Below are 27,809 nucleotides of genomic sequence, written 5' to 3'. Positions count from 1 at the left end.
GGAAAGTATGTGTGAAATGTGTTATTTATTTATTTTTTGGCTGATGGTATATAATCTTGCTTTTCTGCATCACATTTCTGTACTGCTACTACGTGTTTGCCATACTTTTGTTTTCCTAGTAAAATATTTCGTAGAAAGCACTCCTAGGCCTTGTCTCATCTAATCCCACTGTTCTTTACATGTGCATTCGGGTTTTCCTGTACTGAAACCGTAACTATTCACTCTTCTGAACAGATGAATTCTGAAAGATCCTTGTATTTGGACTTTCTGGAATGTGGAAATTGATATTTATCTATTGATGTAAGTTACAGCGCCATCTGTACATGAAATGTCTATTTAGTGTTAATACGAAATGGTGCTATTATATGTAGAGTAACGTTCTGTTGACTTTATGTGAGTGTTTTTATGTGGTTAGTTGAGAAAAGCGATGGATGGGGATTTCGAAAAATTTGAAAGAAGAGCGAATAAAAGAATACTTGAAGCTAAAATGAAAGCTAGACCAGGTAATTGTTATTTCTGTTTTTTCATTACTTTAAAGTAGTGTACTGAGGCAGTTATACTACTGCTAATACGAATGACTATCTCCAGTTTTTGAGTTTGATTAAATCACTGAAGAATTTTCAAGTTGTTACGTATATAAATTGTTGCCAAATTTTAAAATAAATGGTTTTGTTGTGGCCTGAAATAAAATAAGGGATGAGACTGCAACAGGATCTAGAAAATTTGAGCAGATGGGCTGAGAAGTGGTAACTGAAGTATAACATTGACAAATGAATATGGGTAGAAGTAACTCTAGAGAAATGTACCAACCGTGTGGTACTACATTTAGGGTGGTAGAAAACGAAAAAAGATCTTGGAGTAATTGTGCAGTCAGATGTGAAATTTTCTGAGCAGTGCAGAGAGGCTGCCAGAGCAGGTCATGGGGTCTTGTCAATGATATACAGGAATTTTGCTAGTAATGAAAAGGTGAGTATCCCTTTGTAATGGTCCGGACACACGTTGAGCGCTGCGTACAGGTCTGGAGGCCACATTTTTAGAAGGATGTAGAGTTGCTTGAGCGAGTACAGAGAAGGGCAATAAGTTTGGTGAGGGGAACAAAAGGGTGGTCTTACCAAGAAAGGCTTAAGTTCTGCAAATTACAGCATCTGGAGACTAGGCATCTGCGAGGTGATGTGATTGAGATGTATAAGGCCCTGAATGGGTTGAGCAGGTTCAGTTCTGATGAGATTCTTCCTCTTGCTCAGTGTACAAACTTGAGAGGGCATAAATTCAAATCTATAATTCAAAAGAGTATAGAATAGATGTGTGGAAATTTCTCTTTAGCTAGCAGGTAGTTGATTGCTGGAACAAACTTCCATTTGTCTTTGTGGAAGTTGATAGCTTAAATAAATTCAAGGAGGAACTGCACAAACGTTTCGAGGGAATCAATGTGTAAAATGTTTTTTTTTTGCGCTGATGCTACATAAGCTTGCTTTCTTGTATCACATGCCCCGATTATTACTATAACTACATTACTGGTTGACATTAGCCAGATTAATATTAGTTTTCCAAAGCAATTTATTCGCTTAAAAGATGAAAATCTTAAAATAGCAAATTTAGTTTTTATTAATGACAACCTTATTTTAATTATTTGTTTTATTCTTCACAAAAAAATAGCAGTATTCATGAAATTTTGATTTATAACCAGCATCAGGAGCCTATCTGGAATTGTGGATGTTTCCACTGGAGGTAGAAAAGATGACTAGTTTTCTTGTTTTATGGTTGTATAATGAAACTACGAAACTCAAAAAAAAAAACCTTTTCTGTAATTGTTTTCAATTACAGAATTGAAGTCAAGATGAATTGAAGTCAAGAGAAAGTCAAGATGAATTGTTTTCATCTTGACTAGTAAAAAAACAACTTTGCAAATTTTTTTTTTTTTTTTTTTGCTAGTCAAGATGCAATATATTAGGTAAAAGTAATGTAGAGCAACCTGTTAGGTAACAGTTCATTTCGGAAAGACAGCTTGGTTTCATCACATTCCACTTTTTCCATGTTTTGGGTTCTCAAAGTATTTATTTTTTTTCCAAAGTTATTTTACTTGGGGAGCATTGTAAAGTTCATCACCTGATTAAATAAATTTTAATTGTTATTTAGTTCTTTATTTTTAATTATTGTTTAATTCTTATTTTCTTTATTATTATTATTTTTGTGACCTGTGCTGCAAAAGACGGCGGTATCTTGCTGTATGTGGCTGGTATTAACTTCAACTGGATTCCAGTTAGCAAAAATATTTACCAGCTGTGTTGTTTAAAAAGGCAGTGAATACATGTTTTTGGACACGTGGAATATTAATTTCCAACTTTCACATGAGAGATAATCTGGAATCTTAAATGCACCTAAATATTTTTTGAACACTTTTGATATAAAATAACATTTAGCATTTGCATTAGTAGAGGCATATGATGCAAGAAAGCAAGCTTATGCAGCATCAGCCAAAAAAAAAAAAAAAAAAAACACTCCCATTTCACCCCTCCGTTCGTTCGAAATACTTGTCCAGCTGAGCCTTAAATTTATTTAGGCTATCAACTTCCACAACAAGGGATAGAAGTCTGTTCCACCAACCAACTACCCGCTGGCTAAAGGCAAATTTCCGCACGTCTATCCTGCATCTGTCTTTCCTCAATTTGAATTTATGCCCTCTCAGGTGATTATTCTGAGCAAGAGGAAGAATCCCATCAGCATTGAGCATGCTCAAACCATTCAAGACTTTATACACCCCTATCAGATCACCTCGCTGGTGCCTAGTCTCCAGACACTGTAATCTGCAAAACTTAAGCCTTTCTTCGTAAGAGCAACCCTTTGTTCCATTCACTAATCTTGTTCCCCTTCTCTGTACTCGTTCCAGCAGCTCTACATCCTTCTTGAAATGAGGCCTCCAGACCTGTATACAGTACTCAATGTGTGGCCTGACCATTGCCTTATAAAAAGGAATAATCACCTCCTTATCCCTGCTAGAAACATTCTTGTATATCATTGACAAGACACAATGAGCTACTCTTGTAGCCTGTCTGCACTGCTCAGACAACTTCATATCTGGCTGCACAATTACCCCCAGGTCCTTTTCATTCTCTACCACCGTCAGTGTAGTACCACAGGAGTTGATACGTTGCTCTGGGTTACTGTTTCCCATATGTACTACTTTACATTTGTCAATGTTAAACTTCATTTTCCACCTCTCAGCCCATCTGCTCAACCTTTCCATATCCTGTTGTAGCAGCATCGCGTCAGTAGTGTCCTTAACAACCCTGCCAACCTTTGTATAGTCTGCAAACTTGGACATTAAGCTTGATATACTATCAAGATTAATGTCCAAGCTTGATAGTATATCAAGCTTAATGTCAAGCTTAATGTCAATACACCTTCATCAATATCATTTATAAATACAGAAAACAACAATGGACCCAACACTGAACCCTGAGGGACTCCACTAATAACATTAGTCCACGATGAGCAGTGTCCATTGATTATCCCTCTGTCTTCCCCCCCTCAACCATCCCTTTATCCATAGTAGCAATTTGCTTCCAATGCCACAATTCTCCAATTTGTGCAGCAGTCTTCCATGTGCAACAGTATCAAAAGCCTTTCTAAGATCCAAATATATCATACAGTTCTTTTTTGACTGCCTCATAGTATCCAATCAAATTGGTCAGGCAAGACTTCCCCTTAACAAAACCATGCTGTGTGCAAGCTATAACTGAAGTCTTGTCTAGATGATCCTGTAGTGCTTCTTTAACCAGTGCCTCCATTAATTTTCCTGGAACAGAAGGTATATTCGCAGGTCTAGAATTACTTGTCAGTAATTGTAGACCTGTGAATTTATATGTATTCCTTTGTGATTTGGGGTCACATTTGCACATCTCCAGTCTATGGGTATCTCCCCTGAGTCCAAAGTAGCTCTCATAATTATGGCTAAGGGTTTGATTACTTCCTTTGCTGCCTCCTTTAATGTAATTGGATAGATCCCATCCACCCTGGGTACCTTTTCTATATTTATCCTCAACAATTTCTCCTCCACTTTCCTCTCAGTTATTACAAAATCATCTAGCTCACTGCCAGAGTTTACTTCACCTCTGGCATTCCCCTTCCTGAATAACCCCTCATGTGTAAATGTAAATACTCGTTGAGTTTGTTAGCCACCTGAGCAGGATCCTCAATTGTTGAACCATCAATAACTATTGAACCAATCTGATTCATCCCTTTCCTTCTAGATATAAGATATAGAAGGCAATGGACAGGCCGCACCTTGAGTACGGTATACAGGTCTGGAGGCTTCATTTCAAGAAGGATGTAGAGCTGCTGGAACGAGCTGAGAAGGGCAACAAGGTTAGTGAACGGAACGAAGGGTTGTTCTTACGAAGAAAGGCTTAAGTTTTGCAAATTACAGTGTCTGGAGACTAGGCACCGGTGAGGTGATCTGATAGAGGTGTACAAAGCCTTGAATGGTTTGAGCATGCTCAATGCTGATGGGATACTGCCTCTTGCTCAGAATAATCACCTGAGAGAGCATAAATTCAAATTGAGGAAAGACAGATGTAGGATAGATGTGCGGAAATTTGCCTTTAGCTAGTGGGTAGTTCGTTGGTGGAACAGACTTCCATCCCTTGTTGTGGAAGTTGATAGCCTAAATAAATTTAAGGCTCAGCTGGACAGGTATTTCGAACGAACGGAAGGGCGAAGTGGAAGGGTTGGTTTTTTTTTTTTTTTTTTTTTTTTTTGACTAATGCTGCATAAGCTTGCTTCCTTGCATCATATGCCTACTAATGCTAATGCTAGAGTTTACATAGGTATAGAACTATTTTCTTTTTTCTTTGCATCCTGTGCCAAGGATTTCTCATCTGCATTTGCCTGCCTAATCTCCTTTGTGACTTGGTTACAGACCAGCTTATATCTATCATGTCACCCATTAATTTATATGTATCCCATGCATTTTTCTTCTCTGCCATATGTCTCATTAGATCATCTGACATCCATTTAGGTCTAAACTTGAACAATATTTCTTAGTTGGTATGTAAAGCCTAGTAGCTTCCAAGATAAGTTCTTTGAATACTTCCCATTTTGAATTTGCTGTTCGTAACATCATCAGTTGGTCCCACTGTATAGAATATAAATACTCCCTCAGACCATCGTAGTCGCCCTTCCCTTTACCCGATGGTAGTTACCTCTTTGGGTAAATCCCACATCAGCACACTGTGATCACTACCACCTAGTGTTTCCTTTATCTGCCGATTCGTAATGCATGAAGAATCACTACTGATAATCAGATCAAGAGTATTACTCCTTCTAATTGTCAACCAACCTTTATGGCCAACACTTTATGAATCCAAGCCTAATGAACCCTGGCAAACTTCCGCACATCTATCCTACATCTGTCTTTCCTCAATTTGAATTTATGCCCTCTCAGGTGATTATTCTGAGCAAGAGTCAGTATCCCATCATCATTGAGCATGCTCAAACCATTCAAGGCTTTATACAACTCAATCAGATCACCTCACAGGTACCTAGTCTCCAGGCACTGTAATCTGCAAAACTTAAGCCTTTCTTCATAAGAGCAACCCTTCGTTCCATTCACTAATTTTGTCCTTCTCTGCACTCGTTCCAACAGCTCTACATCCTTAAAATGAGGACTCCAGATCTGTATACAGTACTCAAGATGTGGCCTGACCATTGCCTTATACAAGGGGATAATCACCTCCTCATCCCCGCTGGAAAAATTTCTGTATATCATTGACAAGACACCATGAGCTACTCTTGCACACCGTCTGCACTGCTCAGAAAACTTCATATCTGCCTGCACAATTACCCCCAAGTCCTTTTCATTCTCTACCACTGTCAGTGTAGTACCGCAGAGTTGATACGTTACTGTGGGGTTACTGCTTCCCACTTGTAGTACTTTACATTTGTCAATGTTAAACTTCATTTTCCACCTCTCAGCCCATCTGCACAACCTTTCCAGATCCTGTTGCAGCAGCATACTGTCAGTAGTGTCCTTAACAACTCTGCCAACCTTTGTATCGTCTGCAAACTTTGACATTAAGCCTCATATACAATCATCAGTATCATTTATAAATATAGAAAACAACAATGGACCCAACACTGAACCCTTAGGGACTCCACTAATAACATTAGTCTATGAAGAGCAGTGTCCATTGATTACCATTCTGTCTTCTCCCACTCAACCATCCCTTTATCCATAGCAGCAATTTGCCTCCAATGCCACACTGCTCCAATTTGTGCAGCAGTCTTCCATGTGCAACAGTATCAAAAGCCTTTCTGAGATCCAAATATATGATATCAAAGTTATTCCCTGCATCCAATTCCTTGGTGACCATATCATAGTATCCAATCAGATTGGTCAGACAAGACTACCCCTTAACAAAATCATGCTCTGTCCAAGCTATAACTGAAGTCTTGTCTAGATGATCGTGTAGTGCTTCTTTAACCAGTGCATCCATCCATTAATTTCCCTGGAACAGAAGCTGAACTAACAGGTCTATAATTACTCGTGTTGCCCTTTGATCTTCCTTTGTGAATTGGGTTCACATTTGAACATCTCCAGTCCATGGGTACCTCCTGAGTCCAAGGAAGCTCTCATAATTATGATTAAAGGTTTGCTTACTTCCTTTGATGCCTCCTTTAATTTAACTTGATAGATCCCATTCACCCAGGGTGTCTTTTTTATGTTTATCTTCAACAATTAACAGACACTCAAGTATTAATTAATTTCCAAAATCTCACTGTCTCAATTCAGAATAAACCAAGGATCTTGACTAGGTCTGTAAACTATTTATAGAAAATAATTTAATATAACAATTAAGTCAATAAAGTGGCTATATATAGCTAAACACTTTGCGTTCTGCAGAGATGCAAAACTTGTAAACACATGGATTGGATACCCTTATCGATATTAAGTAATAACCTACAAAATTTCTATCTAAGTTAAAATTAAAGTAAATATCGTAACTAGGAATATAAAGCTACTCTAGAAAATAAGTTAATATGACAATTCAAACTAATAAAACAGAAAAAACTTCTATTTTCAAGAGCAGTCGCCTGCACAAGGCTACTCTCTTTCTCAAAAAGTAATATAAACTAGATCCCAAATATAAACTAGTTTGCAATCAAGTCACAAAGGTGGTTAGGCAAGCAAATGCAGATTATGAGAAATCTTTGGCAAAGGATGCAAAGAAAAATAGCAAAGGCTTCTTTACTTATATAAACTCTAGAAGGAAGGGGATGAATCAGATTTGTACACTTGATATTGATGGTTCAACTGTTGATGATCCTGCTCAGATAGGTGACAAACTGAATGAGTATTTTGCATCTACATTCACATGAGGAATGCTGTAGGGAAGTAGAGGACAGAAGCTTATTAAACTGTAACAGGGAGCTGAATGATTTTGTGCGAGCAAAGTGGAGGAGAATTTGTTGAAGTTAAATATAAGAAGGACACCTGGGGTGGATGGGATCTATCCAGTTATATTAAAGGAGGCAGCAAAGTAAGCAAGCAAACCCTTAGCCATAATTATGAGAGCATCCTTGCAGGCTAGGTCCACCTACAGACTTGAGATGTTCAAATATATCCCTAATTCATAAAGGGGAATCAAAGGGTGGCATGAGTAATTAGAGACTTGTTAGTTTGACTTCCGTTCTGGGGAAAATAATGGAGTCACAGGTTATAGAAGCATTGCAGGATCATATAGTAATAATTCAGACACAGCATGGGTTTGTTAAAGGGAAATCTTGTGTGACTAATTTGATTGAATACTGTGATGTGGTCACAAAGGAACTGGATGCAAAAATATAATTTTGATATATTCTTGAATTTCAAGAAAGCTTTTGATAATGTTGCACATGAAAGACTACTGTACTAGTTGGAGCAGTATGGCATTAAGGGAAAGTTGCTACAATGGATAAAAGGATGGCCGAGTGGGAAAAATCAGTGGTAATCAATGGACATTGCTCTCATGGGCTAATGTTATTAGTGGCATTCCCCACAGTTCTTTGTTTTTTGTACATTTATCAGTGATATTGATAAAGGTTGTATCAGGCTTAATGTCCAAGTTTGCAAATGACACGAAGCTTGGCAGCGTTGTTAATGATAGTAATGACAGTGTGCTACTGCAATAGGATCTCAAAGTTGGGCAGATAGGCTGAGAAGCTGCAACTGAAGTTTAATATTGACAAATACAAAGTACTGTATATGGGTAGCAGTAACCCCTGGAGAAACATACCGACTGTATGGTATTACACTCAGGCAGATAGAGAATGAAAAAGACATTGGGGGTAATAGTGTAGTCAGGTATGAAGTTTTCTCAGCAGTGCAGACAGGCTTGCAGGGCAGGTCATGGGATTTTTTTTTTATGAAAACCTCAAACAACTGAGGTATTAGAACCTATAGTACTTAGTACCGTGCTTGGGTTGGAGGTTAAGAATACGAAAGAAGATATTTATTGACATTAGACTTGGACTTCTGTAGACTAATTTTCAGGAAATACGTACGAATGAAGTTTGTTCGTACAATGGCAGTTGAATGAATAACCAAGGAAGATGAAGTGTTGGTTCTGTGACTTTGAAGTTGGACAGTAAACAGATGTTGGCTGGTGGTGGCATGTGTTCGGGAATTATAGAAGCCAATTCAGAAGAACAGTGCCCATGGAAGTATCTGTAGAAAAGGCATGCAGCAGAAACAGTACTGTCTATGAGACTGAGGGGAGAGACTCTGTTAGAGAGGAGTCATTAATTAACCTAACTGCCCTCTTCTGAATGGAATCTAGAAGCCTCAGAGAGATTTTGGGGACATTGCCACAGAAGTGACAACAATATTCTATGATAGGGCAGATTTGCAATTTGTACAGAGTGAACAGCTGTTTGGAAGAAAAGTAACCCCGAGAGCGAAAGAGAAAATCAAGTTTTTTAGATGCAGAGGAAGCAATATTTGTAATGTGCTTGTGCCAAGAGAGATTAGAAGTAAGGGTAATCCCCAAAAGCGATATATCATTTTGCTTAGAAATTGGAGTGTCACAAAGATAAGCATAGTAGCAGAAGAATATTTTTTGCGAGATATAAGACAAGACTGAGTTTTAGAAGGATTGAAATCAATTAAGTTGTCTTTGCCCAACTGGAGAATTACCTGGAGATTGGTATTTAAGGAATTGGTAGTGGATATTCGAGAAGTTTAAGTTGATTGAGCAGGGCAAGGTTTCTTCAAAATGGAAAGTGGAATGCAACGTGCTATCATCAGCAAAACTATGGATAGGATTTCCAGCCAATGGAAGAAGATCATTAATATACAAGAGGAAAAGAGTGGGGGAAAGAACTGAACCTCGGGCGACACCAGCTTCAGTGGAAAAATTAGAAGACAGAGAGCCATCTGCCATCACCATCACTGAGCGATAGAGAAAACTGGATAAACAATTGCAAAAAACATTTGGCAAACCATAAGATGGAAGCTTGTTTAAAATGCCAAACATGATTGAAAGTCTTTGAGATGTTAAGAGCAACTGCTTGTATTTCCCCGAACTTTTCCATTGAATTTGTCCATAAATGGGTAACATAGCCAGAATATCACCAGTGGATCGACATTGACGGAATCCATACTGGCGATCGTTGATCAGACGGAAGGTTTCTAGGTAGTTTGAGTTGGCGGTTAATTGATTTCTGCATTACTTTAGAAAGAGTAGAAGTAATTGCAATGGGAGGGATTTGTCACTCTTTTTAGGAACTGGCTGGATATGAGTAAAAATCCAAGCAGAAGGAAAAACACCTTTGGAATAAGAAAGTGAAAAAAGGCAGCAAAGAATAGGAGGAAGTTCAGGAGCACAGGTTTTGAGAACAAGTGCTCCTGAACTTACTCCTATTCTTTGCTGCCGGAACTTACTCCTATTACTTACTCCAGCAGGCATTGAATGGAGCATGTTGGGATTGTTGGCAGGTGTTTTTCCAAGAACATTGAAACAGGAGTTGAAGAAAAATGGGATGCTTTATCATTGGCTGAAGTGACAACAGAACCAGCTGGTTTTGACAGGACCAGAGGTCAGAGCAGAGAAGGGCAGAAGTTGTGGTCAATAGATTTGGCAAGAGATCAGAATGCTTGGCTGCCATTAGGGCAAGAAGCAAGTTTTCTACTCTTAGCCTGTTCAAATTCCAGTTTGGACTGATTAATAACTACTTTACAATTGTTGTGAGCTTTGGTGTAGGCAGAAAATAAATCTGAAGGTTTGGAAACAAACCAATTACGATTTGCAACGTTCTTCTCTTGTGAACAGCCTTAGCACATTTATTGGAAAACCAAGGTTTAGAATAATAAAGGACAAGATTTGAAAGTGGAGTGTGGAATAAAGGATTCCATTCCTACAAGAATAATTTCACTGACACGATCTGAGCAAATGTTGACATCAGAAGTTTTGAAACAGTAATGCGACCAAGGAAAAGAAGAAAAGAAATCTCGCAGGTCATCCCATTTTGCATTCTTGTAATGCCAAACAATACGAGGTTGGGAATAACCATGAGATAAAGGCTTCATTGGAGAAGAGAATTACCAAGTTATAATCTGAGGTGCCTAATGGACCACTCACTTCGACCGTGTACTTAGAAAGGTTGTTTTTTGAGAAATAGATCAAAGTTTTGAGAAAAAGAGAAAAAGTGTGTTGGCTGTATGGTTAGGATTGTCCAGTATTCTTGTAGGTAAACGAACAATCTGTGCAAGGTCATTAGTAATTTCAAAAGCCTCAGCATCTCGACCAGCTGGGTCAGTGTGACTAGAAAACAGAAGCCAGCTTGAGTTGTGAACATTAAAATCACCAAGGAAAATTACCTCACTGTTAGGAAAGTTGGATTAGAGAAACTCTTCTTAATAGTGGCTCGCACATCCATATACAGTTACCTAATGGACAGACTCCTGCCTTTAACCTATTGATTTGTTCCCTGATACTGTTTTCAGTCATGCAATGGTCCGCTCTGGATAATCCCATGGGCAGCGATCATTTTCCAATTGTTTGTAATCTGATGATTACACAACCACCATTAGACCAACCCTGCAGGAAATGGAAATTCTCTAAAGCTAATTGGGACAAATTTCAGTCAGCAATCACACTTGACAAAAAAATTATACAACTACAGTTACTGATTATGTCACTTCCTGCCTTTTATTTGCAGCTAAAAGCTCAAATTCCAAGCTTTTTAAATATCAAATTCCAAGACTCAACGGCATTTCAACTGTTGGTGGAATGAGGAATGCACAAAAGCGAAGAAGAAAAAAATAAAGCATGAAATTTATTTCGTCGAACTCCAACTACAGTTAATCTTATTAACTACAAGAAACTAAAGGTAAAAGTGCATCTCATTCAAAGACAAGCCAAGAAAGATTCTTGGACTTGGTTTGCATCAACTATCTATAGGAAAAAAAACCCATAATTAATATGGAAGAAAATTAGGCAGCTTTCTGGGAAGTTTCCAACTGTTCCTTTCCCAATTCTTTCCTGCAATGGTCCAGACATCTCTGCTCCTCTATATAGCAAATGCCCCAGGCAAAACTTCTGCTCATGTCTCAGCTGCTTCCACCTACATTTCGGAATTTCAGAAAACTTAGACCACCACAGAACAGACACATCAGTTTTCGAACCTCACTATTACTTCCATATAACCAGCTGCACCAATACTTAACTTTTGCAAGCCATCAGAACAACATGCAACGGTGTTGCTGTGCCAGATGGGATATATTTTGTTATGTTACAGCACCTTGATGAGAAAAACTTACAAATGCTGCTGGCCTTCTTTAACTGAATCTTCTTGGGAAATGTTTATGCCACTTCTTGGGACCATGCTATAGTTCTGGCCTTTTTGAAACCTGGAAAAGGCCCCTCCATTCCTAATAGTTAGAGACCAATATCTCTGTCCAGTTGCCTCGGTAAAATTTTTGGAAAAGTGATCCAACATCGACTCACTTGGATCATTGAGAGTGAACGTCTACTAAGTAATAGTCAGCATGGCTTTCGCCAAAACAGGTCCTCCTTTGATCTGATGATGAAGGCTGATTCTGAAATTCAAAATGCCTTTGTTAAAAATGAACACCTAATTATGGTCTCCATAGATATAGAGAAGGCATTCGATACTACCTGGCATTCTCCGTGACATCCATAATCATTGTCTACGTGGCAACCTGCCGGAACTTCCTCAAGAGCCAATCTTTCCAGGTCTGATATCAAAATTCCCTTTCTACTACATTCTCGCAGAAGGAGTACCTCAAGGGTCAGTTTTGAGTGCAACACTGTTTGCCCTCAGAATTGATTCCATCACAAAAGAACTCCCAAAAACTGTAGAGGTGTACCTTTATGCTGACGATCTCTCTCTTTCTTGCCATTCTCAGAATATGAGATCTATCGAAAGGCAATTGTAGATGTCTCTCAGTAAAGTACAAAAGTGGGCTGAGCTCAATGGATATCGTCTTTCCCAACAGAAAACAGTTGCGATCCACTTTTGCAATCAATGCAAACTACATACAGATCCTGAACGTCGGATATCAAATTCCACCATTTTGATTGCCAGTAATATCAGATTCCCTGGGTAAGCTAAACTTCTTTGAGTATGTTAAATTATTACGTACTACCTGTCTCAAGAAGATCAACATGCTAAGAGCTTTATCTACTCTGTCTTGGGGAGCAGATTGTATGACTTTGCTGCTCTTATATAGAGCATTGATTAGCCTGTTTAGACTATGGTGCTCCAGTTTATGATTCTGCTCGAAGGAGTGTACTACATTGGCTGGATCCTATTCAACATAATGCACTGCGGATTGCAATTGGTGCGTACATCTCCAACTCATAGCCTATACATTGAACTCATGAGTCCCCTCTGCATAGGCGCCTCCATAGCCAGGTGGGAAGGAGCAGCAGTGCGTAGCAATGCTTCTTGATTAGACCGGGGTTCGAGCCAGTCACCACCAAATACGGAGGATGCAGAAAGGTCAGGGAATGACCACCGCACCGGAGCAATATGGCCTTAGTTGCTAATGGTCCTAAAAACGGGATCTGCTGCTGTCTTTACAGACACCACTACATCGGAGCAGATTCCCTCTGAATGCAGCATATTTACTGCAGAGCTGCACGCTATAGAGTTAGCCTTGGATCACATTAGTAAATGCCAATACCAACGGTTCATTTTATATTCTGACTCTCTCAGCGTGTTACGGGCTTTAATATCTGTGAGATATAACCCTCATCCAGTTCTGTGTTGTATTCAGCAGAAGATTCGCTTTCTCCATGAACGTGAATATGATATCTGCTTCTGCTGGATTCCCAGCCACATTGGGATTAGGGGAAATGATTTGGCTGACACCACAGCCAAATCAGCAATTCCAAATAATAATCGCCTGCCTGTCAGTCCCCTATACAGACTACAGGCAAATAATACACCAGAAGATACACTCCCAACGGCAGGATTTGTGGAATAGACAGACTGCTAATAAATTATACCGTATAAAGCCTGTAATTGAACCGTGGCAGTCTAGTCTGTGCAGGAATCGTAAGGAGGAAGTTGTTCTTGCCCAGACCCGCATAGGACATAGTCATTTGACTCATTCGTTTTTGCTGAGGGCTGATGACCCTCTTATGTGTGAATTCTGTGGCACAATTTTATCAATCAGACACATTTTAATTGATTATCCAGATTTTAGCAATATCCGTTTTACCGCTTTTAATCATCTGACTGAGCCGTATACACCCAGTCAGATTTTATCCAACAATGACAATGTCTGCTGTTTTTATCTTTTTTAAATCAAAGGTTTTTACTCGTATTTAAAAATTTATATGTTATTGTTATTTCTTTTATTGATTTATCTTTTTTATATATTTGTTATTATATATTTGGACATCATCATCAGCCATTTTAAATCCACTGCAGGATGAAGCCTCTCCAGCAACTTTCCAGTTCCTTCTGTTTTGAGCACTGGCCATCCATTTACTACCCAAAAACTCATGAATTTCATCTATCCATCTCCGCCTTTGTCTTCCAGGTTTTCTTCTAGCTCCTCTTGGGTACCATTCTGTTATTTTCTTAGTCCATCTGTCATCATGTCTTCGAGCTATGTGTCCTGCCCAAGACCATTTTAGTTCTTTAGTTTTGATAAAAATGTCCTTTACTTGAGTTTACTGCCTAATCCATGTGTTTCTCTTCTTATCTAACAGTCTGATTCCCAATATAATTCGTTCCATTCTTCGCTGTGTAGTTCTCAGCTTCTCTTCCATTCTTTTGGTGAGTGCCCAAGTTTCACTTCCATAAGTCATGGTGGGGAGTATACATTGGTTCATTATTTTACGTTTCAGACAAACTGGGATATTGCTCTTCAGTATGTGACTATATTTCCTGAATGCTATCCATCCAAAATTTATTCTTCTCTTGACTTCCAGCCATTTATCATTATTACAGCTAATAACTTGTCCCAGATAAGTATATGACTCCACCTTTTCAATTACTGCTCCTTCAATCATTATTTCCCTTTCTGTGGCATACTTGTTCATCATTACTTTTGTTTTAGCCATATTCATCTTTAGTCCAAAATCCTTACTAACTGTGCATAACTGATTAAGATTTTCCTCTAATTCTTTGGGATCGTGGCTTATGACCACAATGTCATCTGCAAATCGTAAATGGTTTAGGTACTCTCCGTTCACACTGACTCCTTTCTGCGACCAGTCTAATCTTCTGAAAGCTTCCTCGAGGGCAGCAGTAAACAGCTTCGGAGATATTGTGTCTCCTTGTCGAACTCCTTTCTCGATTTTAAATGTGCTACTGTCTTTGTATAGTCTAATAAAGGAGGTAGCACTCTCATATATTTTCTTCAAAATCATAATATATGGTGTATCTATGCCTTGTCTTTCAAGTGCCCGAAACGTTGCCTTATGCTGTATGGAGTCAAATGCCTTTTCATAATCCACAAATGCCAGGCATAATGGTGTTTTATATTCATTTGCTTTATCCATTAGCTGTGATATTACGTGAAGGTGATCCATAGTTGAGAATCCTGTCCTAAAGCCAGCTTCTCTTTTGGTTGATTCTCATCAAGTATTCTTTCTAATCTGTTAGTAATGACCCTTGTGAACAACTTGTAGATGTGGGATAACAAGCTAATTGGTCTATAATTTCCAATTTCTGATTTATCTCCTTTCTTATGCAGCAAAACTATGATTGCATTATTCCACTGCTTAGGCGTCACACCTTTTCTAATGTACTTTGTGAAGAGCCTTGCCAGTTTTTGTGTTATGTCTCTTCCTCCCAATTTTAACAACTCTACAGTAACTTCATCTTCCCCTGGGGCTTTCCGATTCTTCATTTTCTTCAATGCATGTGCTACCTCATCAGGAAGAATATCGGGTATGTCATATGTGTTGCTACTTTGCAATCCATCTTCCCCACTGCTGGTATCATTCCCTCGCTCCTTGTGTAATTCTCTATAGTAGTCTTCTGCTATTTGAATTATGCCTTCTCTGCTGTTTATAAGTACACCATCGTTATTCTTCAGTTTCAGTATCATTTGTCTTTCTGTATTACTGCTCAAGGCTGTTGATTTAAATCCTTTGTTTTCCTTTAATGCTTGTTCTACTTTTCTTGTGTTAAATCTTATGTCTTCTCTGAGTCTCTTTCTAATGGCTTTGCATAACTCAGTATACTCAATTTTCTCCCTGTCAGTGTTTTTCTTGCTCTTCATTTGTCGTCTTCGGTTCATCATGACAAGTGTTTCTTGACTAATTTTTTCTTCTTTGGGTTTCTGTTTCCCTATAGGTTTCTTGGGCTTTATCACTTTCAGAAAGTTGTAATATTCCTCGTCGATATCTTGGTCCTGAGCAGTCTGCAGAAGCTCAAACTTGTTCTTAAGTTCCAGTACATACTGCTTTTTCTCCTCTGTTATCTCAAAGACCTTTGTATTATTTACTCGAGTCAGTTTTTTTCCTTTCCTTTCCTACCTCTATATCAAGTGTACATCTTACCATTCTGTGATCACTTCCAACATTTACCTTATTCAGGACGGTAACATCATTCACAATATCTTCTGTTAGTGAGGATGAAGTCGATTTCATTAGTTGTTAATCCATTTGGACTCTTCCATGTCCACTTTCTGTTCACCCTTTTCTTGAAAAAAGTGTTCATTACTGACAGTCCTTGAGATTCTGCAAATTCCAAAAGTCTTTCACCTCTTTTATTTCTTTCACCAATTCCAAATTTCCTATAGTTCCTCTTTCTGCGCTGTTTTGCCTTTTTCCAACCTTAGCATTGAAGTCCCCCATAATAATAGTGTAGCGGGTTTTCTGCTCATCTAGAAGACTCTCAATTTCGGTGTACATTTCTTCAACCTCTTCATCATCATGCTTGATGTTGGTGCATAAATCATTATAATCTTTAGCTTGTACCTCTTAGAAATCTTGAGTATTAGCCTTGACACCCTTGGTGATGTACTTTTGAATTCCAAAATGTTGTTTTTAAAATCTTTATGGACCAGAAACCCAACTCCACCTTCACTCCTTTCACTGTTTCCATTGGTGTACAGCAGATTTCCACTTGATAAACTTAAGTGATTCATTTCTTCTTCTTGTTTCAGCCAAACCGATGATATTCCAATTCACATTTTCTAATTCCTTTTCCAGCTCTAATATCCTGTCTTCACCGATGAGTGATCGTACGTTATAACAGGCCAATATATTTGGACATGGTGGCCTAACTAATTAGGTCACTGTGAGGTTAAATTTTTATATATTACCTGGTCTTGGTGCATTATACCCTTAGTTGCTAATGCGCCAATAAAATCCAAACCACACCAAACCAAGCTCCTAAAAACCAAATAACAACAACAACCCCTCTGCATCTCTGCAGAAAAATGCTGTTACTTAAATATGCAGCCAAAATACAGACTTGCTCTTTGCATCCTATTCAGCCATACCTTTTTAATCAACCACTACTTAATCTCTATAGAAATAAACCAAGTAAAATCCGACCAGATGGCCTATGGCTCCTTGAAATATCAAAAAGTATGTTCCTCTCCACAATAGGCAACAATAGATAAAGAATTACTGGTATGTTACTCTCCACAATAGATAAAGAATTACTCTCATTCATCGTGGACCCGGCTTCCTCAACTGACCTGTGATACTTTTTTCTGCAATGGGGAAAGAATCGCCTACCGACACTGAATGTGCAACAACTCCATGCTAGCCATATTCAAAGCTGCGCTGACTTCTTGCCAATACAGATGGTTTCAAATCTCTTTCAACTGTTGGAACAGCAGCAGTGTTTCCCTCTGCTATCATATCAGCTTCTCTTCCACCTGAGTATAGCAACTTTTCAGCAGAACTGTATGCAGTACAGTTAGCTCTAGAAAATTTGACTCTACACCCATCTGCAAAATATAGTTTACAATGATTGTCTGAGCTCAATCAGAGCAATGCAGAATCCCTCTCAAAAGAATCACCATATTTTAATGAAAATCAGGAGTTTGCTATTGCAAATGGATCATCGTCAACAACTAGTGAAGTTTTGCTGGATTCCAACACATTCAGGCTGATATATCTGCTGAAAATCCATCAACCTTAGACTTCACCTCTGTCTTCATTCCAGCTTCTAATTATAATATCATAATTCAAACAGCATACCATGCACAGTGGACAGAGCTATGGCATAAAGAAACAAATAACAAACTTTTCCAGTTGACACAGGACTCAAAATTATGACACTCACTCATTCAGACAGTTCGGTGAGAAGAAGTGGTATTGCACGGATTAGAATAGGGCATACCCATCTGACTCTCCTCTATCTACTTACAGGCTATGATACTCCTCAGTGTTCACACTGCTCTGAACATATAACAGTCAAACATTTTGATTGACTGTCCACACTATCAACCACATCATACTTCAATACTTCAAAATCTGGCTAATCTTCAAGAACCGTTGACATAACATCATATCATTGGAGAGGAGGCAAATATTAAGGAACTTTTCTTCTTTTTGAAACAAATTGGAGTGTATAATATTTTATGAATAGATTTCAGAACTGAAATGAAATTGAACTGCTTCATTCTTAATTATTTTCTGATATTCCTACGAATAGGTGCATTATAGCCATAGCAGCTAATGCGCCAATAAACAACCATACCTCACACACATTATTTTATCATTATATCTATTTGAAAATTGATCATGATTTGTGAACTATTTTTTTGATACTCATGATGTTCGAATGTGATAAAGCCCAAGAAACCTATAGGGAAAAAGAAATCCAAAGAAGAAAAAATTAGTCAAGAAACACTTGTCATGATGAACCGAAGACGACAAATGAAGAGCAAGAAAAACACTGACAGGGAGAAAATTGAGTATACTGAGTTATGCAAAGCCATTAGAAAGAGACTCAGAGAGGACATAAGAAGATTTAACACAAGAAAAGTAGAACAAGCATTAAGGGAAAACAAAGATTTAAATCAACAGCCTTGAGCAGTAATACAGAAAGACAAATGATACTGAAACTGAAGAATAACGATGGTGTACTTATAAACAGCAGAGAAGGCATAATTCAAATAGCAGAAAACTACTATAGAGAATTATACAAGGAGCGAGGGAATGATACCAGCAGTTGGGAAGATGGATTGCAAAGTAGCAACACATATGACATACCCGATATTCTTCCTGATGAGGTAGAACATGCATTGAAGAAAATGAAGAATCGGAAAGCCCCGGGGGAAGATGAAGTTACTGTAGAGTTGTTAAAATTGGGAGGAAGAGACATAACACAAAAACTGGCAAGGCTCTTCACAAAGTACATTAGAAAAGGTGTGACGCCTAAGCAGTGGAATAATGCAATCATAGTTTTGCTGCATAAGAAAGGAGATAAATCAGAAATTGGAAATTATAGACCAATTAGCTTGTTATCCCACATCTACAAGTTGTTCACAAGGGTCATTACTAACAGATTAGAAAGAATACTTGATGAGAATCAACCAAAAGAGCAAGCTGGCTTTAGGACAGGATTCTCAACTATGGATCACCTTCACGTAATATCACAGCTAATGGATAAAGCAAATGAATATAAAACACCATTATGCCTGGCATTTGTGGATTATGAAAATGCATTTGACTCCATACAGCATAAGGCAACGTTTCGGGCACTTGAAAGACAAGGCATAGATACACCATATATTATGATTTTGAAGAAAATATATGAGAGTGCTACCTCCTTTATTAGACTATACAAAGACAGTAGCACATTTAAAATCGAGAAAGGAGTTCGACAAGGAGACACAATATCTCCGAAGCTGTTTACTGCTGCCCTCGAGGAAGCTTTCAGAAGATTAGACTGGTCGCAGAAAGGAGTCAGTGTGAACGGAGAGTACCTAAACCATTTACGATTTGCAGATGACATTGTGGTCATAAGCCACGATCCCAAAGAATTAGAGGAAAATCTTAATCAGTTATGCACAGTTAGTAAGGATTTTGGACTAAAGATGAATATGGCTAAAACAAAAGTAATGATGAACAAGTATGCCACAGAAAGGGAAATAATGATTGAAGGAGCAGTTATTAGCTGTAATAATGATAAATGGCTGGAAGTCAAGAGAAGAATAAATTTTGGATGGATAGCATTCAGGAAATATAGTCACATACTGAAGAGCAATATCCCAGTTTGTCTGAAACGTAAAATAATGAACCAATGTATACTCCCCACCATGACTTATGGAAGTGAAACTTGGGCACTCACCAAAAGAATGGAAGAGAAGCTGAGAACTACACAGCGAAGAATGGAACGAATTATATTGGGAATCAGACTGTTAGATAAGAAGAGAAACACATGGATTAGGCAGTAAACTCAAGTAAAGGACATTTTTATCAAAACTAAAGAACTAAAATGGTCTTGGGCAGGACACATAGCTCGAAGACATGATGACAGATGGACTAAGAAAATAACAGAATGGTACCCAAGAGGAGCTAGAAGAAAACCTGGAAGACAAAGGTGGAGATGGATAGGTGAAATTCATGAGTTTTTGTGTAGTAAATGGATGGCCAGTGCTCAAAACAGAAGGAACTGGAAAGTTGCTGGAGAGGCCTTCATCCTGCAGTGCATTGAAAATGACTGATGATGATGTTCGAATATTGTGTAGTCTCGTTAATATCTTATCGGAAAAGGGTTTTCATTAGTTTAGTATTAAGACTCCAATCTGTAGTTTTTGGTTTTGAGATGGCTATTCACAATGCCTTCAGGTCTGTTTTAGAATAAAACTAATATTACTGGATGTCAGTTAGGGTAGTTTGGTTCTGAGATTCCAGGAATTAGGTTTAATCTGTGAATATTAAAAATTTATATGAGATGGAGTGAAATTAATAATATTTATTTAGCCTCACAATTTTGAATGCCACCGAAGTTGTAAATTTTGTGGATAATTTTTGTCTATAATGCCCAAGGATGAGTGATGGTGTCATCCTACTGCTTGCTCAGTGTTCATGTATTTCTTCCAGTTCTGTGGTCAAGAGCTGTAGTAGTATGGAATGAACTACAAATAAGAAAATCATCCAATACTAATAAATGTTTAATTCCGACATCGAAGTTTGCAGTTGACAAATCGTTAGAATGCAAATTAGATAAATACTTTGTAAGAAAATCACTATACTTGATTTCATCAAATGTGTTTCATATCGGTACAAAATCCTTAAATATATTGTCAGTGATCATGCTTGGATAGTATTTCTTATTTTTATGTTGACTTTCTACAATAACCAACAGAACAACTGAATCATTCTTGTGCTCCTAGAAATCAGAAAGCTTCTAATTGGGAAAAGCACATGAATTCCTGGTAGGAATGAAGTTTTAAGCATTGCCATTGTTATCCTGTTAATCCTCAGAATTTTCAGCAGCAGTAATTAGTAATTAATGCATTAAAGGAGTAAATTCAAGAATGAATTAAAGGAGCAATTTCAAGGATGAATTAAAGCATTAAAGGAGTAATTAAAGCATTTTTATAGGGAATAGAAACCCCGAGTAGCAAGCAACAGTTTCTGAGCAATTCTGTAGGCTGGGCGCTAGATTTTTAAAACTCATTCTCTGCTCACAACATTACTGCTACCCCCCACTTGCAACCCCTTGACCTGGGCACTTGTACGTGGTGAGTGGACCTCCAAGTGATGCTGTTGGCTTTCCAGATTAGCATCACTGGGATCTAACACCCATACCTTGGTTCCAGGGTTACATTGTTGGAATCCGGCATGTACAGCCGTGCACTGCGACCCGTGGAAACTTGGAAAGGAGGATCCTGGTGGTTGAGGGGCCCCAGCCTTAATACGCCACTTCGGCCCCTGCTTCGACAAGACGGGTGATCCTGGACCAGCCCGACTGGGATCATTTTTATAGAGAATAGAAACCCCAAGTACCAAGCCAGACCAGCCCAGGATCTGCTAGGGTCAACTGCATTCCAATAAGTCTCCCGCCCTTTAGTTGTGGGATGGGATCAAGCCTTATTGGAAACGTGGGTATGGTGCTCCTAAGTGAACTTGGCATCCCATTTGTGTATGCAGGACCTGCTATTTCACGAGTGGGCGTCCCCTCGTAGGGCTCTGTGGTGAGTGAGTTAATTAGGGCACCAGAAATTATCTTACTCCTATGAGTAATATAAATCCAACTTTTTCTGGTCCTGAGTGCCAAGCGAGTGACTATAGCGATTTCTGAGTGATATCAAAGCGATTTTCTCAAAGAGCGGCCGATAATTATAGTATTATTTTTCAATTTTCAGAGTATTCAATTTTGCCGTTCTAAAATAAAGAACTTAATGTACCCGACAGAAAAAGAAAGACACCTTTTCTTCTTGTACATAGGACTACTTACCAACACACTAACTACTAACCTTCCTTTATTGCTTGGTCACTAGTGGCACCACTCCTGCCTCCACGTGGCGGGGCTGGAAACCTGGGAGAAGAAACCCACCCACCCTCCCAGGGCAAAAAAAGGAGCAAAGATAGACAAAATTAAACAGTCCACTTATGGATCTTTTGATCCAGACCTAGAAAAACAATTATCCAGATCATGATGACACAACATCCCATGCTAAACGACAAAAAAAAAGGAATGGATAATACCGTACCTCTCTTTAATTCTACACTCCTCCACAGACCAATCATTGAGTAAGCTTTTCCCGTTTTTTATACAAAAATATCTTGAAAATGTGGCTGGCCCTCCAAAAATGGTCGGCGATTAAGGTCCGGAGACTTATTAGTTGAAATGATCGAACATAGACACGCCGAGAGACTGTTAAAAGTACAGTCTTCGTGGGAATTCCTTTGGTGGAATTCCCACGAAGGTTACCCTACCTGCCACCTTAAACTCCTCTAAAGGGGTAATATCAGAGTGGGATCTTTTAAACGTATCGGAGGATGAACTTGTCCAGGAACTATGAGATCAGAATGTGGTACACACAAAAAGAATCATCATCAAAAAAGATGGAGAGCCTGTCCCTACTTGGACATGTGAACATGTGTATAGGTAAGGGCGGCGCATAGAACGTTTGTTCAACTCTGCCTCGTGTCTCTGTGAAGAACAGTATCACTACAAATGGGCCAGATATGTGTGTGATGTACGTTTGTGTGTATTCTGTGTGTGTTCTGTTACGTTCTGGCCGCTTGGCTATCCAGAAGCATCAGTCACCTGGACAGATGATTCTGGGTACTCGTCCACACCACGGGAAGGTGGGCCATCCCCAGCAAAACACGTACTGTCTCAAGAGAGACTCTGACCCACCTAGTGTTGCCAGAAGGTGGGACAGATTCCTCTGGGGACCCATTCCAGAGGGAGGAGATAAAGAAAGAAGAGCCAAAAAAAAAAAAAAACACCCGTGGTGCAGTTATAAAAAAATATATATTAAAAAAATATATATAAATAAATAAATAAAAAATTAATTAATTAATTAATAAAAAATGTATATATATTAAATAATAATCAAAAAATATATATTAAATAATAATGATAAAAATAATAATAAAAAATAAAGAAATAATAATGAGGAAAAAAGAATGAAATAAATTGGCTGCACCAGGAGTGGGAACTCAAGGCAGAGTGCATGAAGGGAAAAAAAAATAAAAATAAAAAAATAAATAAATAATAAAAAAAAAAATAAAATAAAAATAAACATGAAAATAATAAAATAAATAAATAAATTGGCTGCACTAGGAGTGGGAACTCAAGGCAGAGCGCGTGAAGAACATATTAAATAAATAAGAAAAATAATTTAATAAAAATAAGGAAAAGAAAAGAAAAAAAAAAATATATATATATAATAAAATAAATAAATAAATGAAAATAAATGAATAAATAAACTGGCTGCACTAGAGTGCAAACTCCAGACAGTACGTTGAAAAAATAAAAATAAATAAATAGAAAAAAAAGAAGATGGTAGCATGCGAATATAGAACCCTTAAGTCACTGAAGAGGTATTGTTAGGTGCAGTTACAACTATGTAGCTCTGTTTCCTGCGCTCAAAGACTTGGGATGCATAGGATTGGAATGCCTTTAGATTGTCAGGTGTTTGTAGTAGAAGCTCTGGTTGCTGTTCTGAGATACCTGGCACAGCCTGCAGCAGGGTCCTTCTTAAGTCATCGTACAACCTGCATTCGAAAAGAAGATGTTTCCAATTCTCTGACCTGCCGCAGAAACAGCGATCTGTTGGTAGCAAACCCAGTAGATGCAACTTTTCTTTGAATGACCTGTGTCCAGTAACCAAGTAGGAGGATTCCAAGGTGAGGGAAAGCCAGGTCTTTACCGTTTTCAAGGTTGTGAAAGTGACATCAAGGTGGACTTTTCTGGTAACGGAGCCTGTGTGTGAGGTGTTCCACCTAGCCTGCCAAATACTGAAGAGTTCCTTATAACAGCGAGCTCTTTCTGCTTTGGGGTCAGCATTGAGATTTAGTTCTAGGCCCTGTATCTTTGTTGGTATTTTCTTTTTAATTCTGAAGTTAAGCCCTCTGAAGATTAGAAATAGATCAAGCGGCAGAGTTCCTGCTATCACCTGGGTGGCAGCTGTAGACACTGTTCGGCATAATCTGTGCGTGGCCAGGAGGATAGCACGTTGGATGGAGTTCACCTTGATTTTCATATGTACTCGTTGAACCCGATGAAACCACACACTCGTGCTGCGTAGGTCACAATGGGGATGAAAACAGCTTTATAATACAGAAAGAGAGAGTGCTTTGTTGGAGAGTCCCCCGTTGCTCTTAGAGATCCTCATGATTGCAGCTGAAAATCTTTTTGTTTTGACCCCTAGGTATTGTAGATGTGGAAGGAAGCTCAGCTTATTGTCAATGACTACCCTGTGTCACAATAGGAAGCTGTTTTCCGGAGATCTTGATTTGTGGAGGGTGGTGTAGGTCAAGCTTTGATTTAAAAAGCATAATTTTTGTTTTGCTGGTACTGATTTGAAGCTTGTTGAGAACTGTCCAGGAGTAGAGATCTGCTAGGACAAGATTTGCTTTGTTTTCAAGGTTGGAGCGTGATTTCCCAGAAAAAACCATAGTCAGGTCGTCTGCAAACGCCACAGTTTTGCATCCTTCAAAAGATTTAGAAAGCCAGCTGTGCAGGACCATGTTCCACACAAAGGGCCCAAGACAGAATCCTGTGGGCATCCCCGAGAGGTTGGTCTAGTTATCTGCAGAAGATTGGATTTACCACGATAGTGATAGTGCGCTCTGTGAAATAGTTCTGGAAGAGCTTGTAGAGATGGGAGGTACAGTTAGCTAGGCGGAGGCATGCCAATGCACTGTCCCACCAGACAGTGTCAAAGGCACCTTCAAAATCCACCAAAATGGCCAGTTCAAATTTAGATGTAGAGTTTTCAATATGGAGGATGACGTCAAACAGCGCCTCTTCTGTAGATCACCCTGGTGTGAAGCCATACTGCGTTGGGGAGAATAGGTTCTTTTCCTGGAACAGTTGTATGATTCGGAGAGCCAGGAGCCTTTCTAGAACTTTGCCTAGATTTACCAAGAGTGCAATTGGTCTAAGGGAATGTGGATCTCCTGGGGGTTTGCCAGGCTTCCTTATGAGTCGCAGCAGGGCCACTTTCCATGCCTTGGGAAAAACTCCCTCAAGTGGGCATTTGTGGTAGAGCAATTGGAGATATAGGGGTCTAAGCTTGAACAAACGAAGGACAAAGATGTACTCAGTGAGGTCCATTCCTGGACAATTTTGAGGATTAATCCTGTTGAGGACGGCTGTGAGCTCTTCCATTGTAAAGGGATTGGTTTCTTCCTCAGAAGCATAGGTTTGATTAGCTGATCGTATTGCTATGTGCTCAGGTAGATCATCTGTTGGATTTTCTTCAGGAAACAGTCTGTCAAGTGTGGAGTTGATGAAGTTGGTCCAGTTAGAAGTCTCGGTGTTCCCAGTAGTCAGTGTCAAAGATTTCAGGCCTGAAAGTCTTTTCCCTTGCTATTTTGTATAGAAGTCCCCAAGGATTGGAGTTTCCTAGGTCTCGGACAAACTCCGACCAGGCGGTTTTCTTCTGGGCTGCAGTGGCTTTGGTGTATTCATTCTTTTTAGCGATATAATTGCTGTGGAATTTAGCTACTTCACAGGGAGGCCAGTCGCGATGGCGTTGATAAAGTCGACGGGCATGATGGACCTCTCTGCGGAGTGCAGTAAGCTCTTGAATCCACCAAGAGCAGGCAGTGGGACGGATAGATTTTTTCCTGGCCGACCTGTAGGAGGCCTTCAACAGCACTTGCTGGATCATGTCTGCTATTTCAGCAGCTGTGCAGGAGTTCAGGTAGTTCGGTTCATGTGGGGTAAAGTCTTTGACTACAGAGTCATCAAACAAAGACCAGTCGATGCTCTTGATGGAGAACCTCACTAATGCAGGTGGTCTGGGCATCCTGGATGTGTTAGTTGCATTTGGGGTTAGATCGAATGTGATAACTCTATGATCGCTAAGGGTCCAATCTGGTATAGTCTGCCAGTCATGGATACACGGGCCTAAACTGCTGGTGGTTACTGTGACATCAATATTAGATTCCCCTGTGGAGCTGCTGTAGGTGGTGTGCTGGTTTGGCTGATTATGGACTATGAGTTTGTGGGAGACAATGAAATCCTCTAGCATTATTCCTCGAAGGTCCGTGGTATTGCTCTGTCAGAAGTGGGATTTGGCATTGACGTCCGAGACAAGGACTGACTTGTTATCAAGGAAATTGAGTGCAAATTCTAGGTAATTCAGTGAGTCATTGAAGACTGCAGATGGTGGACAGTAGAGTGAAATAAGATAAAAGGTCAGTGCTGGGCTAATGATTTGAACACAGGTAGCAAATTTGTTACAGAGCCCATGTACGACCAAGATGTCCAGTTCATGGTTGAAGACCACAATGCAGGATTTCGGGTCCTCTGGGACAGGCTGAATGACTCTGGTGGTGATGGGAAAATCCATAATCCTCGTTGATGGTCCAGATTGTATTCTAGCAGTGTAGGGTTCCTGGATGGCGATAATATCGATCTAATGGTCCTCAACGGAGACACGAATTTTGTCAGAGACGGATCGTGATCTCTGTCCATTTATTTGCTTAATTCTTAGCTTTACTCTAGCCCAGACTGAGTTGGTGGAAGCCTGTGGAGTAGAATCAAAGTTTTTTGCAATGGCTCGGCTTGGTTTGAACTGTATTTGAACTATTCATTAGAGGTTCTCAGTCGTACCATTTCTAGTGCACGTTGGTACTCAGGGCAAGTAACGTCACGGACTGAGTGAGAATGCTCTCGCTTCCGTCGTTTGCAGTTGGCACAGCAAGGTTGCTCATCTTGATGGGGGCACTCCACATGTACATGCCCGCTACGTGCACAGTGGCCACACGTGGGGGAGTTATGGGTACAGTGTTGCGAGGTGTGGCCATATCCAAGGCACAAGAAACACTTTGTGACAATTGTGAAGGGTCGAAATCTGTATGCATTGCAACCCAAGAAAATTCTATCAGATGAGAGAACTTTCTTGTTGGACAGTGATATTCACATTTAAAACACCGAACCTACCCCCCCCTCGACTTGGGCACCTGTACGTGGTGAGGGGACCTCCCAGTGATGTTGCTGGTCTCCCAGATTAGCATCACTGGGATCCAGGGTTACATCATTGGAATCTGGTGTGTGCAGCCGTGCACCATGACCCGTGGAAACTCGGAAAGGGGGATTCTGGTGGTTGAGGGGCCCAGCCTTGATACACCACTTTGACCCCTGCTTCGACAAGACGGGTGGTCCCGGACTGGCCTGACTGGGATCATTCGGCGGGTGGTTCCTACTGCTTGGGTCCACTTCGTTCCAATGTAACCCCCCCCCCCCCTTTAGTCCTGAGACAGGATCAAGGCTTATTGGAAATGTGGGTATGGTGCTCCTAAGCGAATTTGGCATCCCATTCGTGAGTTCACTAGTGGGCGACCCCTTGTAGGGCTCCGTGGTGGGTGAGGTATTTAGGGTATACAGTGGTAGAGAATGGAAAGGACCTGGGGGTAATTGTGCAGGCAGATATGAAGTTTTCTGAGCAGTGCAGACGGTCTGCAAGAGTAGCTCATGGTGTCTTGTCAGTGTTATACAGGAATTTTTCTAGCAGGGATAAGGAGGTGATTATCCACTTATATAAGGCAATGGTCAGGCCACACCTTGTGTACTGTATACAGGTCTGGAGGCATCATTTTAAGAAAGATGAACTGCTTGAATGAGCACAGAGAAGGGTAACAAGATTAGTGAATGTAACAAAGGGTTGCTCTTATGAAGCTTAAGTTTTG

The 27,809-nt window shown here is 39.5% G+C and overlaps 1 protein-coding gene across 2 annotated transcripts in view; it reads left to right on the top strand.

The window, feature by feature from the left end:
* Nucleotides 1-347: 347 nt before the first annotated feature.
* The window catches only part of JMJD6 (Bifunctional arginine demethylase and lysyl-hydroxylase PSR), a 442,994-nt gene continuing 415,532 nt past the window's right edge, over nt 348-27,809 (top strand). For both annotated transcript variants that reach the window (XM_090386671.1, XM_090386670.1), the window contains exon 1: nt 348-503. In XM_090386671.1, the coding sequence (XP_090242797.1) occupies nt 428-503 (76 nt within the window). In that variant the 5' untranslated portion in view covers nt 348-427. The remainder of the gene's footprint in view (nt 504-27,809) is intronic.

This window comes from Mastigoproctus giganteus, chromosome 12 (assembly GCF_048544385.1).
Source record: "Mastigoproctus giganteus isolate SK-2022 chromosome 12, ASM4854438v1, whole genome shotgun sequence".
In the NCBI taxonomy this organism is placed as follows: domain Eukaryota; kingdom Metazoa; phylum Arthropoda; class Arachnida; order Uropygi; family Thelyphonidae; genus Mastigoproctus; species Mastigoproctus giganteus.
The sequence above is the reverse complement of the archived record's forward strand: the minus strand, read 5'-3'. Positions and strand labels throughout refer to the sequence as shown.